Below are 17,829 nucleotides of genomic sequence, written 5' to 3'. Positions count from 1 at the left end.
AAATGCTATAAAATAGTACTCCATTTATTTGACATCCTCAAATTTTCATAAATTTTCAAAAACTTTATAGTTGTATGCATTTAATATTAAAGATATTTTAGCAGAAACTAAAATCATGATTTAATTCTGCAAAGTACACCGAGATCATTAGTACTGCTACCTCTTACGATCTACATCACTGTCACTCACTTCAAGTCAAGAAATGAATTTTTTTTTTTAAACCCATTGTTTGTTGCATTTTGGTCACAGAGTCCACCCCTACACGTTTTTTCTTTTCTCCTAAAGATGTATGTAAGGCTTAGGCAGATGATGACAAAGACTGTATTATTCAAAATCTTTGGGAGGCCAAAACATTAAAAATGATTTTGGAGAGGGGTGCCAAATACTGATAAAATAGACAACTAGAAAATATGGTAACAGAAAAAATGCAAAACATTTGGAGGGACTCCACTGAGAATGAGATGCGCAGAGCCTGCAGGGCAAGAGAGTGCTTCAGTAACCTTGGTGTGTGGCACAGTGCCCCCAGCTGCAATCAACAGAATAACTCTAGGTTGTTCGGCAGAAAAGGAATTCATTAAAAAAAAATTAGAATGCTCAATAGGGCCAGAAAATTAATCTAGGGGCCTGCACAACCAGGAACACCATCCAAACCATACAACAAGATGGTAGTTTCAAAGATTCACTGCCACCCCTGCCGGGGATCCACACCATAGCTTGCACCATGGATATTGAACCCTGAATGCTGTCCTCTACCCCAGCTAGCCCCTGAGGCCAGATGCTTCTGCTGCCTCTCCCCCAGAAAGTGGATTCCATGGTGCCTGGTTCCTCCGCATAGCTCACATCTGAATCCAATTATCATATGTCAGTGTCTGGCCCCCATTCCACCTATAATATAGGTCGGAAAAGCTGGTATTCTGGTTTCTCCCTTGGAGAGGTGGGACTCAAACATTGGAAAATACGATAATTCACCACTTTGATGTACCCTTTGGATGCCCAACATCAATATCTGTTCTTAATTTGATATTTAAACTTCCTCCAAACAACCAATATTCGCATGTAAAATATGCAATTATACTTGACACAAAAACCTGCTCATCCTCTCGCCTTCTGACAAGGGTAACACATCCATGTCAAAAACATGATTTCTGGGTGGCTTCCATTCCTCCTCTAGTTCCATCTGACATTCTGTAAGTTAGGGTTTAAACTATGCGATGGAAGTCTTAAATTGGGAGGGAGTTGAAAGTCATCCTACTCTTGACCAATGGGAGACAGGAGCTGGTGGATATTCTCCTCTTTTGCTCCTTAAGCAGACAATTCTGGGTTGCATCCTATACAGCTCTTCAGAGGGGCCCTATAGGATCAGATCCCAGCTTCTCACAGTGGTGATCAGCTCAACAGTGCATCCTTGGATTACCTTTTCCCCTATTTCTCTTTTACTCCTTCCAGTCCCCAGCTCCCACAATAAATTATCTCCAAAAAAACCTTCATCTCATCTAGGGTCTTGGTAAGAACCTAGGTTAACACTGGGTTCTAGACATACCTCTCTCTGATTACTAGGAACAAACACTCCAGCCCACATAGTTCAACCTGTTTATGTGTTTCTGTCCAGTGGAATCCAGAACCCAAAATAATTGGGTGGCAGTCTTACCTCTTAATTCAATGGTTTCTTGTTGTGTTTGCTGACAGAAGAAATCCTCTCTTGGGAATGATTTTGAAAGGAGGAGGGTTTCCACGAATGACTCTGGGTGCTCAGAGTGGATTAAATGGACAATGAGCAGCTGGGAATTTGGGGGCACCTCTTTTCTCAGAAAAAGGGGCTGACTACATTCAAGCTCAGATTCCCATACAACTGGTGGTTTTCCCCTTGCCTCTCCCTGGCAGGGAGACTGTAACATATCATGTGTCCCCAAGATCACTAGGTCCTTCAAGTTTCCCATGTGCAGGGCAGCTGACTTTCTAGACAATTCCTGTAAAGAGCTGACAGACCAAATCCAGACTGTCTGGCACCAAGAAGCTTATGCATTCCCCTAGTGAAAGCTCCTTTCTCATGGTTGCCCTGTAAGAAAGGAGACCCACAGGCTGGTGGCAGTATTGGTGGTGGTGGTGTGGTCGTTCGTTCTAATGTAACTGATCTTTCCATGAGATGGAGAGACCAATGGATGGTATGGAATATGTGTTGACTTTTTATGCAATAGGAGACAGCACTGAAGGTTCCCATCTGGAACAAGAGGCATTGAGACCTCTAAGCCAGGGAGCCCAGACACTCTAGTGATAAGATGCAAACATTTTAATAGGGTAATTAGGAGTGATATAGTAACAGGTACCACTCTCACTTTCAGCTCTTGGGCTCTTTATTCTGACTATGGGAGAAACAGCACCATCTATTGGCTGTTGGTTCATAGCACACAGAGTATCCTGTATGGAGACATCTCATCTTCTCAAGGAGTTATCTTCCTGCTGGCACAATAACTGGGTGTTCAGTAAGCCATTCCATCATGCCGTAAGGCCTTATGGTGAGACAAGAAATCCCATGAGCCTCAGTCTCTTGTCTCACTGTCATCCCTGTAAAATAAGCTCTTTAGTGAGAAGCACTGTTACATGGAAATGAATGATAGTGAATAAGGCAATTTGTTAAGTTCATGGAAGGTGTTGTTGGCATAAAGAATCCAAATACAGAGTAAATAGTTATTCCAGTGAGGACAAATTATTGCCCTCTTCACAAGGGAGAGGGTCTTCAATGTAACTCCCCTCCTGTTTGTAGTTGTTTTAGTCCATTTAGTGTTGCTATAATAGAATACTTGAGACTGGGTAGTTGATAAAGAAAAGTTGTTTACTGAGCCCATGATTCTGCGGGCTGAGAAGTTCAAAAGCATAGTGCCACATCTGGTCAGTTTCTGGTGAGGGCCATGTGCTGGCTCAAAATATGGCAGAGAAGCAGAAAAGTGAGTGGGTAGGTACAAAGAGAGCAAGAGAATGTCTAGGAAGCAGAACTTCTTTTACAACAGCCAATCACTGGTAACTAATTTAGTCCTGGGAGAGTGAGAATGAACTAGCTCCCTCAAGAGGGCATTGATCCATTCATGAGGGATATCTACCGACATGACCCAAATATCCCTACTAGGTCCAACTTCCCCAAACCATCATGTTGGGAATCAAATTTCAATGTGAGCTTCCAGGAGGACAAACTCAAGCCACAGCAGTAGTGTTATATTAAGTCTCAGGGTTGGCCACTGCTGCTGGAAATTAGTCAGCAGTGGCAGTGGCCACATCTTGGCGAGAAGTCCTTGTTGGGCCAGTGTATTGTTTCTGTCTGTCTCTGCAACCATTGTCTATGGGGCCACTGAGCAAGCACCAGGATGGCTGGGGAAAGGGTAGGGCACTGGGCAGGCAATCTTCCAACTACATATTTAGAACCTCCTACACAGTATGGCCTCTTGAGACCATTCCAATAGGACACAAACATTCACCTATATTGGGGTCTAGTATAAGACGTCCATCCACATTCCTCTTCCCGAGACCTTATTTCATGTTCCTGACCATCCATCTAAACTGACACTCATGAGGATGACATGGTGAGGATCTGCCTCTCAGGCCATCTCTCCTTCCAGGAAAAGTGTATAATGTGGACCACTCCAAGTTCTGCTCCCTGGGAGGAGAACTTTCCCCACTTTCTTTCCTCACTGTCTTTCACCCTGAGTGGGGCCGCAATTAAATTCCCACAGGTGCCAGCAAAACTTGCAGAGTCATCTGTAAGCCATATTTGACTTCTTTTCTCCTTGGTGAACTGCTCACTGGAGATTCCTCATGAGACCATGGCTATGAGGGAGGGGTGAGTGTGGCAGGAAGCACACTGAGAGGAAAAAGCACTGACTGCCCCTGCAGCTCATGAGTGCCGTCAGCCATGTGGAACTCAATGCTGATATATACCACTCCCATCTGATGAGGAAGTCCATGCGACTTTTGGCTTGGTGTGTCATTACTTCAAGATGGGCAGCTTAGGTCACATGGTCACACAGTGTCCCATGGTCAGGCCCTCAGAAGCAAGCCCCAGTAGCAAGTCAAGAGTTATTTCCAAAAGGAGAATAATTAACTTGCATAAGAGAGCTTGGCTTTGCTCCAAAAGCTAAGATGCTGCAGCTGTGCTTCCTCTACTGGGATTTGCTGCAGGCTTCACACACCCTCCAGGTCTGCCCCAGTTGCTCTGAGCACCATCAGATCTCCTGGGTCTCTAAGGGCATTAGGGAGCTGCTTACAGTAGGGCTGGTGCAACTAGAGAGCCATCTCTTAGCCCAGGCCTCAATTAATAGTAAATGAATCAGAGAAGCAAATCCAAGGCTCATGTAGGCTGCCTTCAGATGCCAGAGAGTTCCATCAACATCCGTGCCTTTCTTAGTGTTGGCACTAACATCTGCAGCTCCTACAAATATGTTTATTTCGGTAAGAAGGGGAACCTAAGGAGTGTGACATCAGCCCTTCCAAAAATCTATACCCTTACTCCATGGATCAGAAAGCTATTATGGGTATTCTGCAATTGCTGAGGGTAGCTATTCCAGCTATAGACTCAGACACTGGGTAAGTTATCGGATGGTTTTTCACTGAGAAAGTTGAAGTAGTTGAAAGAGAATTTCCACAGTCTACCACCACCACATCCGCCCACCTTCCAGCATCTGCTCCCACTTATAATCTGTTCTCTTACAACACGTATTTCTGTAATGGGCATTAAATCGAATATTGCTAAGTAAGGAGATGACGTCACTCTCATGTGGAAATTGGGTTGGTTCATACATGATTTTTTCTCTTTAGCATATTAATGCTTTGTGTCACCAGATAGGAGCAGCTGAACATGAAGGATGCCAATGGAATGAGTTGAACGAACAAGGTGCGGAATAAGGCTCTTTATATGACGTCCATCATCACAGGCTTTTTCTGGTTCATCCTGGCTGCAGGTTCTGCCTTGGCCAGGCAGACAGTGCCTGTTGTGTAACTCAGCATCTCCTTACCCTTCTTTATGCCTAGTCTATCAAGGTGACATTGCCCTTTTCTTGGAAAGGTGAAGTCCTTATTTACTTACATATTTATTAGGAATATAATGTCTTAACTGTGCCAATATTTTTACTAAGATTGGTGTTTCTGTTAGTGTTCAGGTTGCAAAATTGGATGTTTGCAATGGTTTGCCCCAACCAGAATTTATGTTTCTTTTTCATAAATTCTGTTATTTTTAGTGCATAAATTTGAGAATGAAAAAATTTTTAGGAGCATATTTATCATACTATAGCTGAAATGTCTGTATGCTGTCTTCCTACCCATAATCGTGAACACATTATCATGCTCCTGTCTAAAGCTAATTCCTCCAATTGTGGACTGCATTTTATCCCCTTATTCAAGGACATCGCTCTAGCACTTAGCCCTTTTTTCTTATTTCATCATCTTTTCGTCTTTCCTGGAATTCTCTTTAACATAAAAAAAAAAGCTGCTACTTCTCCCAACAAATCTTTCTCTTGCTTTCACATTCTTTACCAATCTACTACTCCTATTTCTTTGCTCACCTATTCTGCAAAACTAGTTGTAAGAACTGTCTATGCTATCTCCAGCTCTTTTCCTATTTTCTCTTAAGCTCACTGCAGTCTGGTTTTGCTCCCCTTCCATTCTACCAAAAGCCCCATGGTCAAGGTCATGAATGACTCCCTCACTGCTAAAGCCAATGGTCAATTTCCAGTTATCTTACTTGGTCAGTTAGCAGCATTTATAGGGTTAAATACTCCTCCTCTATACCCTTTATTCATGTCTTCCAGGCAACCACACTAGGTTTTCTTTCTATTTCACTGGTTGTTCCACCTCAGTTTTCTTTGGAGTTTCCTCTTCTCCTGCCAACCTCTCAGTATGGGAGGAATTCAGGGCTCAGCCCTGGTCTTTTTCTCCTATTCCCGATCCTTTGGTGATCCCATCCAGTTTCATGCCACCTAAATACTGAAAATTCCCATAATGTATCTCCAGAGAAGACCTTTTTCTTAAACTGCAGACTCACATATTCAATTGCCTAATCAACATCTCCACTTTGTTTAATGCATATTTCAAAATTAGCAAGTCTAAAACTGTCTAGCAAGCAAGTCTAAACAAGATCTGCTAGTTTAGACTGTCTAGACTAGTCTAAATTAGACTGTCTAGACTAGCAAGTCCAAAACAGAATTTCTGATATTTCTCACCAAACCTGCACCCTCTGCAGCCTTTCCTCTCTTAGTTGATGAAAACTCTACCGTTCCAAGTTCTTGGCTAAAAGTCTTCAGTCATTCCTGTCTCCTCTCCATTTATCATACCTCACATCTAACACATCAGAAGATCCTTCTGGTTCTACTTTCGAAAAACATCCAGAATCCATGTGCCTCCTACCAACACGACTGTTACCACCCTGGGGCAAGCTACCATTTTCTTTTGCCTGAATCACTGCAAAAAACTCCCAGCTGATCTCTTTACTTTCACCCGTCTCTTCCTACAGTCAATTTGCAATATAGCAGCTACAGTATCCTGTAAACATATGTTAGGTGACATCACCTATTCAAAACTCTTTCAGTGGCTTTGAGTAAAAGCTAAAGCCCTTAAAATAGTCTTCAAGGCCCCATCTCATCTAATATACCACCTCTACCTGCCACCCATTACCTTGTTAACCTAATCTCTCATCCTTTATCCGCTGTATCCACTATATGCCAGGAGTATCTCTCTTCTCCTTCAAGTTGTGGTAATCAAAAATGTCTGCAGACATTGCCATATGTCTTCTGAGGACCAAAAATTGCCGCTGGCTGAGACCCCTGCTTTAACCCAAGGAATAAGGACTACAGAAATCTTGCTTTTTCTTTGCGTTGTCAAGTTCTACCAAAAGCAGACAGCCCGCCTCATAGTGCTCGTATTCCTCAGGTTTTTGGTGTTTCCCAGAGCATAGGTAAGCACAGGCATTATGAACTGTTTCACCATCACATGCCATACACTTTCTATAACACTAGCTGTATTCTCACTGCCTTTAACCCAAGTAGGCCAGATAACGAGTAACGAATTCACATTACTGGGGGCCTCTTGCTTGAAACCCCTCAGAGTATCAATCTCCATTATCAGAGTCCCAGCTGTTAACAACACAACCACATTTACTTAGTTTTAGCAAAAATGAAATGTATTCAAGATTAGTAGGTGGCTCTTAGAATTTCCTAGGAAGGCCAGAGAGAGAAGCTTAGCGGTGGCTACGTAGCCAAGAGCAGTGCTGAAACCTCAGGAGAGGAAAGTTCTGGTGAAGATCGCTTTGTGTTGCCACTGGGCACAAATGCCATAGCTTGCACATGGGTGCACCTGATATCAGGGGCCCAGGTTTCCACACCCTGGCTGGAAAACAGATTTTATGACTTCTGCTTTGGGGAGGTGATTCACAGGGTGGAAAATTTCCCAAACATAGCAAAGTTGTTCAAATACCACTAAAGCTGCCAATAAGTTGAACAATTGTATCACACTATTGAAAAACATTAAACCAGAGCATATATTCTCCTCAACTTACTGTTTCTTTTTCTCAGGTAGTGAACATAAGAAACAAACTGACTTTCTATATAAATAAGGGTGAGGTGACAGTGTATGAATGCTTTCAGAAAAAAAGCAAATTTCATTTTCCATCATGTTTTAAAGGAAACTGGCTTAATTCAGTTATTATTCTCACTGTTGGTTTACATAACAAACATATAAAATGTATTGCAAATACAAATTATTTTCATTCCAATGGAGAAGAAAATTACAGGCTCAAACATCAAGTTTAATATCAAAAGAAGTTACATATAAAGCTTTTTACATTTCCAAAAATCTGATAGTTAAAATATCCCGTCTGGTGTTGACTGTGATACACTTAAGTGAACCCCTGAAAACCTTTATTTTGAAATTGAAGTTTTTGCTCAGAAACTGGGCAGAACTTTTCACATTCTGACAGAAGATAAAACTTAAGTCTAAAAAATATTCGGTAACTTTTCTGTCAAAAACATTAAGTACTTGAGAATATAAAGCAGAAACTCTTACCAAGCACGTGTACCCATCAGCCACACCTCCTGTCTTTGGGGGAATTTGGTTACTTGGAGCTCTGTGGGTGCTATATGAATCCTAGAGATAGCAAACTTCTGCTGTACAGCTAACTTACAAGGGCCTGAACCCGGCTGATGGCAGCAAGCCTGCTACAGTCCAGAAGAGTGCGACTTCTTATATTTACATATGAACGCATCTGTCTTTCCAAGGCTAACTTTGTAGCATTCCACTGGTACCAAGGAGCCAAATGGTGACATTCTGTCTAAGAATTTGTGGTTACTGGCTTCGAATGAAGTTGACACTGTCTTGAATGCACCAGTTTTTTCTTCAGGATTCAAGCACTTTTTAATTCCAGGTTCATCTGTGTGACTGTCCTTGGAATTGAAAGGGATGCTGCTCTCTTTACAATCTGTAAGGCGCCTGTGGTGATCTTCACTAAGCAACAATACAATGGTTCCGCCAACATGAAGCACTCTGTGACAAAAAAAAATGGTAATTGCTATCTTTCTCCTTTCTAGACAACAAACAATCCCACTTCATTTAAAATAGTTCATGTTTTTAATTTGAAATTTAATTTTATCCATTTAAATACAAGGATTTTTGATAATTAGGTAGTATCTTCTATAATGTATATTCATTATAGTAATTATGAAATCCCTAGTACAAATCTGCTTTAATTATCTATTTTTACTCTACTTAAAAGGCAAGCCTCAAAGTAATTTGTAGTCACAGTCTAATAAATGATTGTATAAAGGAAAAGGCGAATGACAGAATCCTAAAGACTGCATGTATTAAAAGCAGTAGCCTGACAGCAGAAGAAAGTTAACAGGAAAGAGTTAGGACACGAACAAAGAAATGGCGAAGGAAAAATCAGAAAAAGAAGGGCAGATCTTGAAATGTCAGCTTCTTGAGGAGAATGCATTTACTCAATTATCAAAGTCTATGTACCACTTATGTGGAAAAAGGGATCAAAACACTTGCCTGTGTCCCGTGACATAGCCCTGTAAGTTGCCAAGAGATCACTGAACATCTATCTCTTTGGGAGAGAGAGGTGAGTAAAGGGTGTGAAAATGCTATAATCAAGGCAAGCATGAGGGGCTTGGGAACATGAGGTGGGTCCCAAACCCGAGCATGGGACAGAGAAGAGAATTTCCCAGAGGAAGATACCTGTGCTATGAGTTAAAAGACAAGCAGGAATGAGCCAGGCAAAGCAACGGCAAGCGGCTGCAGTAAGGGAGGGTGCTGGAAGCAGAAAAAGCAGCAAAGACGGGAGGAAGTGGAGAGGAGGCAGCTCTGAAAGCAGCTCAGTGGGTGGGTGAGTCACAGCGGGTGGGAGGTGGAGGGAGGAGGGGAGTAAGGAGTTCAGCTTGGAACGTGCTGATGTACCTAAGGAACACATAAGTGTAGATTCCACCAGAGAGCTGGATACACAGCCTGGAGTAATGGAAAAGACCAGGCCTTGAGGTAAAGATACAGTAAATGGTAGCTAAAGCCATAATGGTGGATGGGATCACCTGGGGTGGCAGTACAGGTTGAGAAGAGAAAATGGGACAGGGAGCAGAGATTTCACATTTAAAAAGTTACGGAGGAGAAGACCCATGAAGTAGACATCCTCAGAGAAAATCTGGACAACAGTGATGTCAAGGAAGCCGAAGAAGTACAGTTTCAAGAAGGAAACAGTTTCAACAGTGTCAAATACTCTAGGGCCGGCATGGTGGCTCACACCTGTAATCCCAACATTTTGGGAGGCTGAGGTGGGAGGATCGCTTGAGCACAGGAGTTTGAGACCAGCCTGGGCAACATGGCAAAACATGTCTCTACCAAAAAAATACAAAAATCAGCCAGGTGTGGTGGCGTGTGCCTGTAATCCCAGGTACTTGGGAGGCTGGGATGGGAGGACTGCTTGAGCCCAGGGGGCAGAGGTTGCAGTGAGCTGAGATTGCACCACTGCACTCTAGTCTGGGGAACAGAGAGAGACCCTGTCTTTAAAATGAAATTATTTTTTACACACATACATATGTAAAAAAATATATATTATATATTATATATTTACATATAAATACATATAATTTATATACATATAAATTATACATATATGTAAAATAAAATAACAAATGCTATAGGACTAACAGGTGATCAGGATTATGAGAAATCATCAGTGAACCCAGGGACAGCAATCCTAGCTGAAGGCAGGAGCAGATGCTCGTCTGCCAGGGTAGAGTGGGGCTGGAAAGTGAGGAAGCAGAGGTGTCAAGTGTAGACTATTATTTCAAGAAGTTCAGCTGTACAGGAAAAGAAACAGAGTGGCAGCTAAAGGACCAAGAGTTAAGGGTAATCTGCCTCATGCCCAGCAAAAATCTAAGAAGCTTAGGTAGCTTTCCCTAGTCTAATCCATCAGCAAAGCTAGACAATTCTGTCTCTAAATTGTATCATATATTTGTCTACTTCATTCATAGTTTGCCTGGACCACAGCAACAATCTGGTAGACAGGTCTTGTTTCCATTCTTGTCGCCCCTCCCACTCTGTCTTCCGTTTCCACACAGAAGACAAATGTAAATTCTTTGCTAACTCCTCAGTTGCTTGCACTGTACTTCAAATACATTCTAACCCCCTTACTCTGGCATCCAAGGCTCCTACACAATCTGACCCTTACCTACCTTTTTGATGTCACTGCCTGCTTTCTTTGCTTACTGACCTTCCTTCAGCTGCTCAAACTCACCAAGCTGCTTCTCACCTTAGGACATTTGGAATTGCTGTTCACCCTGCAAAGTTTATCACTCATTCTCATCACTCACGCCCCACAGTCAAATATCACTTTCCCAGAGAGGCCTTTCCTGACTACCTAGCTAGGGTAACCACTACTTTTCTCTCACTCTAAAGCAAAACATTTTGTTTTATGTCCATCACAGTGCCAGTCATGATCTGACATTATCCAGTTTGTTTACTGATTAACCATCTGTCTTCTCACAATGAATGGTCAGAGACCTTGCCTGTAGTATTCACTGCTGTAATCCCTGGGGCCAAGTACATGGAAGTGCATGGGAGATGCAAAGACTTCCAAACGTGTCTGGGAAAGGGATAAATGAATCTCCTGGAAAGAACCGGCAGATGAGTAGGCAGAAGATAAAAATGAGAAGTGGGCAGAGTGTGATCCTTGAGGAGGAAGGAACTGAGAGGATAAACCCTTGCAGGAAGAGGGAAACCTCTTCTACTGAGCAAGGAAGAAGTGGATGGGAAAATGAGTACTCTTGAAGACAGAAACTGAAATAACTTTTTGGGGCAATAGTTTAGCAATAATGTATCAAAAATATGAAATGTACATAACCTTTGACCCAGCAATCTCACTTCTAGGAAATTATCCTAAGAAGATGTAATAGTAGTAGTAGTAGAATAACAGTGATAATAATGGTGATATAGCTAATATTTATTGAGTACTTAATATGTGCCAGGCAGTTGGATATGCTCTGTATTATATATCATTTAAACTTCAGAATTATCTTCCTAAGTATGCTCTATAGCACTGTCATTTTGCAGATGAAGAAACTGTGATACTGTGACTGTGGTGCTTGGTCATATAGTTAAGTTTGAAAAACCATGCAAGGATGTTCAAAGAATAGTTCTTTTTTAAAATAAAAAATTGGGGATTATCTAAATATTCATCCATAAGCACTGGTTGCATAATGGTACATACGTATAATGTGGCAACCACTGAAAATTATAATGTATATTGTAACAACTGATGATCAGAAAGGAGATTCATGACATTGTTGAGTAGAAAAAAAGCAATGCTACAGTACATTAAGGACAATCCTATTTATGTAGAGTAGAAAACATGTATCCTTTTGTGCATATGTCCATGACAAGATGCCTAACAGGACAGTCACCATTTATTGTAATTTTGTTCAAATAATGGAGAAAAAGTGAAAATCACCTGAAATCCTGCTACTCTGAGATTAACATTTTCCATAAATGTCCTTCTAGGCATCTTTCCATGATCATACACACATAATTTCTTTTCCTTTTTTTTTTTTTTTTTTTTTTTTTTTTTTAGAGACGGGGGTCACTCCGTCACCCAGGCAGCTTGATCATACCTCAAGCTACTGGTGTCACCTAGTTCATATACACATAATTTCTTTTCTTTTATTTTTAGAGATGGGGTCTCATTCTGTCACCCAGGTAGCTTGATCGCAGCCCACTGCAGCCTCCAACTCCTGGGCTCAAGCGATCCTCCTACTTTAGCCTTCCAAGTAGTGGGACTGAAGGTGCATGCCACCACACCTGGCTAATTTTTTAATTTTTTATTTATTTAGAGATGAGTTCTTGCTATGTTGTCCAGGCTAGTCTTGAATTCCTGGCCTCAAGTGATCCTTCCACCCCAGCATCTTGAGTTGCTGAGACTACAGGTATGAGCTACTGCGCCCAGAAACACATAATTTCTTACTATGAAAGCTATTCAGAATTATAAAGCAATGTTTACCAAATTGTATTCCTTTGAACACTAGTGTATCAGTGATGATAATAAGAAGAATACAATATTACTATTTCTTAAGAAAAAACTCTGTGGTCAATAAGTTGGGGAAAGTCTGTATCAAACAGCATAAGAGATTTCTCTTTCGTATGTGAACCTGAAAAACTAGGAGTAGATGGTACAAATAATCCTAAATTATTTGTCCATGGAACACATTAAGTCTTAACCACCTACTATAAATCCTTTGCTCCAGGCAGTCTGGTGTACTCATTGTTCCATGAACACACCTCCTGCTGTACTGCTCACTCAAGAAATACTTAATAAACATCTGTACATATAACATGATGTGGTCTCCTTTTCAATTCTGTCTTCACTTCCAAATTTCACTGAAATCTGGCTTCTTCCTGAAACCATCTCAAGCCTCTTTGGCACACAATGCCTTCTTCCTTCAAGTGGTGCAAGGAGAATTTTTAATTTTGCTCATGTATTTGCGCGGTTACATTTGAGGAGAAAACTCAAATGTACTTCTCTGAATTCCTGACAGTGCTCTGTACCCATAATCCTTTAATACATTAAAGGAGGAAATAATTGAGCTGAGAATGCATAGCTCATGCCACCAGAGTAATCATTTATCTGACAATCTTTAATTCTGATTCCATGTCCTTCCTCGACGAGTCCAGCTCTGTAGTACATACAGTACTATTTCCACTGCCTGTTATGAACAGGTTTGTTGTATTTTCATGAACACAATTTCCTATCCCTTCCATTTTCTATCTAGGGCCTTAAACTATCAGTAAACCATTGGGATAAAAATTATGTGTACTCCGATATATTTAAATATATCCTCACATACTTCCCAAGAGGATTTTAAGTGGTATACACTAAAAAATCAGGTAAGTGATAACAGATACTGAGTAAGTTCTAGGTGGCCAGCACTGTTGTAAGAGCTTTAAATCCACTGACTCAGAACAATGCCATTAAGTGGGTATTAAAGACGGGCAAGTGGTTAAGCAATATGCCTGTGACTGAAGACCTATTAAGTAATAGAGCCAAGACTGGAACTCAGGTAGTCTGTCTCCAAAGCCTATACTTCACCACTATATTATGCCACACTGCCTGTATAAAACTTCAAACCATAAAAAAAAAAAAAAAAGTCAGACATAAAGGTTGGGGACAGGTGGCAAGGAAGCTTGGTCACAGAAGGAAAAGTCCCTTATATCCAAATACATACACTTTAAACTGGTCCCACTGAGGCACTTTAGTTTTGCAGGAAGTCAGGAATATGCATTTTCCTGATTCTTAAGTATTTAAATATCACAATGTGACAATGTGAGGGCTGTCATATCTATTACTGTCTCATTTTCAATCAATCACTTGGAATAAAAACCAAACCCATCCTAGAGAAAGTCAGGCTGGTATAATTTACTAGGCTGAAAGAACTGTCTACTCATAATACTGCCCTCCACTGACTTGTAGAGGTGCTATAATATGCAGCATTAGATTTTCAGTTAGAGTAAGCCACCATCTCTCTGGAAGCTTCTAGGTTAAATGTAAATCGTTGCTCACACATTAGTATCTCACCATGAATTGGTTAAAGGTATAGATGCAGATTATCTAGTTAGGTTCAAAGGCTGTAGTCATTAACTCTGGCTGCACTACAGCATCACCTTGGGAGTGTTTAAGAACTACTGATGCTTGAGTCCTCCACCAGATCAATTAAGTTAGCGCCTTCGTGGGGAGGAGTGGATAGCAGGGATCAGTATTTTTTAAAAGCTCCTGAAATGATTCTTATATGAAGTCAGGGTTGCCAAATCTGCTCAAGGTGGATGTGATATTGGGCAGCACGGAGTACAGGTGCTCAGGAAATGTCTGAATTATAGGTGCTGTCCAGAAGGAGAGGTCTCAGGTAATATTTCAAGAGTTAGGCAACTGGGTAGCAGGGAAAGTTGCTTAGAAATAAGATAATCCCTAAAGAAGCATGGGACACTCAGCTCCCAAAATGCAGTGAGATGACTTTTAGTTGAGCTTAGACTAAGTGTCAAGATTTAATTTTCCTTACAGAATGTTAGACTTGACCCTGATTTTTCTCCATCTAAAACACATGGCTCATATTTTAAATTGGTGACCCATTATTTACATAGCAGGCTCTTGAAATGTATGTTATCAAATGCCCAGCTAGACAATTTAGTATCAACTGACCTCTTATATTCATGTCCATTCATAACTATGCATTCTAGGTTCTCTTCTTTACCAATTTAAACCATCAGAAAAATGCATATCCATGCCTCACTGTTTCAATCTCTCAAAGGAATGCTTCCATTGAATTATATTCCCTTAGGTCATTAGAAACCATAAGATGAATACTTTCACATTTTCATTTCACAGTTGCTATAGTTTGGATGTTTGTCCCCCTATACCTCATGTTGAAATTTGATCCCCAGTGTTGGAGATGGGGCCTAATGGGAAGTATTTGGATTATGTGGGTAGATATCTCATGAAGAGATTAATGCCCTCCCTGTGAGGGGTGATAATTGAGTTCTCACTCTATTACTTCCAGGGAAAGCTGGTTGTTAAAAAGAGCCTGGCACCTCCCCCTTCTCCCTCTTGCTTCCTCTCCTGCCATGTGATCTCTGCACACCGGGCTTGCCTTCTGCCATGACTAGAAGCAGCCTGGGGCCTTCATCACAAACTGAGCAGATGCTGGCACTGTGCTTCTTTTACAGACTGCAGAATCATGAGCCAAGTAAACCTCTTTTCTTTACAAATTGTCTAGCCTCCAGTATTCCTTCATAGCAACAGAAAATGGACAAAGACAACAATAAATAGTAAGGTGTTGCCCATTCTATGTTATGGAAGGTTCCTTATTTAACAGAATTCTGTTCTGTTGTTTAGTAGCTGAGTGATCATAAGAAAGTTAATCTTTCTGTGCCCCAGATTCTCATCTGTTAAGTGTGGGGGATTAACACAGAGAAGGCAGGTTTTTTTTTTTTTTTTTTTTTTTTCGTGAGGGATGGAAGCAAATATGTAAAATTTTGCTTCAGACCACTGACTGAAATATAGGTCACTATTTCATACATTCAAATCTCAGTACATAATAGAAAATTAATATTTTTCTGAATAAAATTTATAGTGTAAGATGATATGGATAACATTTATTTCAATTATAAACTTCTGACTTAAAACCTTAGAAAATTAAGCTACAAAAATTCTGGGAAATTGCTAAAAAGCAATCAGACTTTAACTGAAGAGCTATGATGTATTTCGGTTAAATTCCCAGTAGCTAAAAAAATTATGAAAATAAATTCAACAACTTACCTTTCCATTTCTTGTAGAATGCTTTTGATGTCTTTTCCTAACTTAAACTTTTTCCCAAATGGAATGTCAGAAATAATAATATCAACACTTTCTGAAGGCAATGGCAATTCTGAAATATAGAAATCAGAGAATCCTATTACAGTAGGGTCAAATATTTCCAACTTAAATAATGAGAAAATTGAAGTACACAGGATTATTTTTGCATAACAGATTAACATTTAGGGTTGCTAGCATTGTTTTAAAGTAATTACAAGATCCCAAAATGCTTTCACAATCACTAATGATAAATGATACAGTTATTGTATTCTGTTTGTTGAAAATTGGTTTTTCAGATACAATAAAATGTAAGTTAAGCAGAATTTTACATTAGCCAGAAAACTCAATTCTCTAAATATATAGCTTGTGTAGAAAGCTGCTAGCTTCACTAAGTTGCCTAGAAAAATCTTCCACAAAATTATATTCTACAACTTTCATTTCCCATTTTAAAACTGTACGTTTACATCTACTTGTTTTTGAGGGAGAGGATCCATAGCTATCATTGTATTTTTAAAAGAGAATTTGGAAGGTTAAGAATATCTATTAAGTCCTAAGACTAGAGAAAAGGCTACATAATCAATAATCAACACAATGATTATCACTAAAAATTATTGTCTGATTAATTCTAAATTGCTTTATTATCTTAATGTTTTCTTCTCAGAAGTTACATTATCAGAAGGTAACACAGTACACTCTACCCTAACATCCACATCTTCTAGATGTACTTTCCACTTTTTACTTATTTTACTTCTCATCCATCTCCTAAATTCAGTCAAATACTCATAAGACGGATGTCCCAATTTTCATTTTGAATAGTACCTAATTTTGCAGAAATGTAATGAAATTTAAATAATCTTCACTAAATATCAAAAGTTTCTGTTGGTAGGAAATTTAGCAACAAAAAGTGCTTTGTAATCTCGGAAAGTCTAATGACTACTTGCTAGATCTCTCCTAGTTCTAACCCTTATGTGGGGTTAATAGAAGAAGAGTAGATTGTTCGAAAAAAAAAGGATAATATTCTTTTAAGCTGAGACAGGAATTCCTTTTTTCCAAGTTATGTTTTAACCTCATGGTTTTAGGGTGTTGATATAGTACACATCCATTTACAAAATGACTAAAGACAATAATAGACAACGAAGGCAACCATAGTTCTCAAATGTTTTATTTATGAGGAAGCATGTAGTAATTTACTTTTGAATTTAATCCCACGTCTTTCTTTTGCCTTACACTACACACACAGTACCTACATATGAGTTAGCTGCCCATTATGTCCAGGTTTAGGAACACTGATTTTTTTTCTTCTGGGTCTCCATTTTTATTGGGAACTTTGCTGCTCTACATTATATAATATGCTAAACTGCTTTAAATAATTTTAGAAGCTGAATACATAAACTTCATATAGATGGAAGAGAATAATTTTTAAAAAAAATCTCTCCAGAACTAAGCAGTGTCATCTTCCAATAAAGCATAAAATAATCAAAGCTTTTCTTGATGTGGTTGAGAGCATAAGCTCTGGAGTCAGACAGCTTGCATTTGGCTCTGCTGCTCACTAACTGTGGGACTTTGGGAAATTACCGCTTCAGTTTCTTCATCTGTAAAATGGAATAAGATTATGTACCTCAGAAGTCAATAAAAGAGGTTAATATATGGAAGACATTTAGAACACGGCCTGGCACAAAGTGAGCATTCAGTAACTGTTAGCTGCTTTGTGGTCATTATTTATAATGTCCCTCTCTGATGTAAATGGGAGATGACAGCCAGGTGGAAACCAGTGCACCATCCTTCAAAAAAGCTTTGCAGAACACAGTAGTATCCCCTTCTCCCTCATTCTTGGGCATCCAAGGTTGAGGTAGGGCAACTACTTCCAGGTGGGCCTCTCTCCTGCTCTCCTTTCCTCTAGCAGTGGTTCTCAAAGTGTGGTCCCCATAGCAGTAGCATCAGTATCATCTGGAAACTACAACTTAGTG

At 40.0% G+C, this 17,829-nt stretch overlaps 1 protein-coding gene across 4 annotated transcripts in view; it reads right to left on the bottom strand.

The window, feature by feature from the left end:
• Positions 1–7,762: 7,762 nt before the first annotated feature.
• The window catches only part of THUMPD2 (THUMP domain 2 tRNA and snRNA guanosine methyltransferase), a 42,398-nt gene continuing 32,331 nt past the window's right edge, over positions 7,763–17,829 (bottom strand). For 3 of the 4 annotated variants that reach the window (XM_019021601.4, XM_055378837.2, XM_055378839.2), the window contains 2 exons: positions 15,827–15,935; positions 7,763–8,517 (listed from right to left, as the gene is read on the bottom strand). In XM_019021601.4, coding sequence (XP_018877146.4) covers positions 8,193–8,517; positions 15,827–15,935 — 434 coding nt within the window. In that variant the 3' untranslated portion in view covers positions 7,763–8,192. Of the gene's footprint in view, positions 8,518–15,826; positions 15,936–17,829 lie in introns of those variants that run through there. The other variant, XM_019021604.4, reaches the window with a different exon arrangement.

This window comes from Gorilla gorilla, chromosome 12 (genome assembly GCF_029281585.2).
Source record: "Gorilla gorilla gorilla isolate KB3781 chromosome 12, NHGRI_mGorGor1-v2.1_pri, whole genome shotgun sequence".
Classification (NCBI taxonomy): Eukaryota; Metazoa; Chordata; class Mammalia; order Primates; family Hominidae; genus Gorilla; species Gorilla gorilla.
This window is presented reverse-complemented; position numbering and strand designations above follow the sequence as displayed.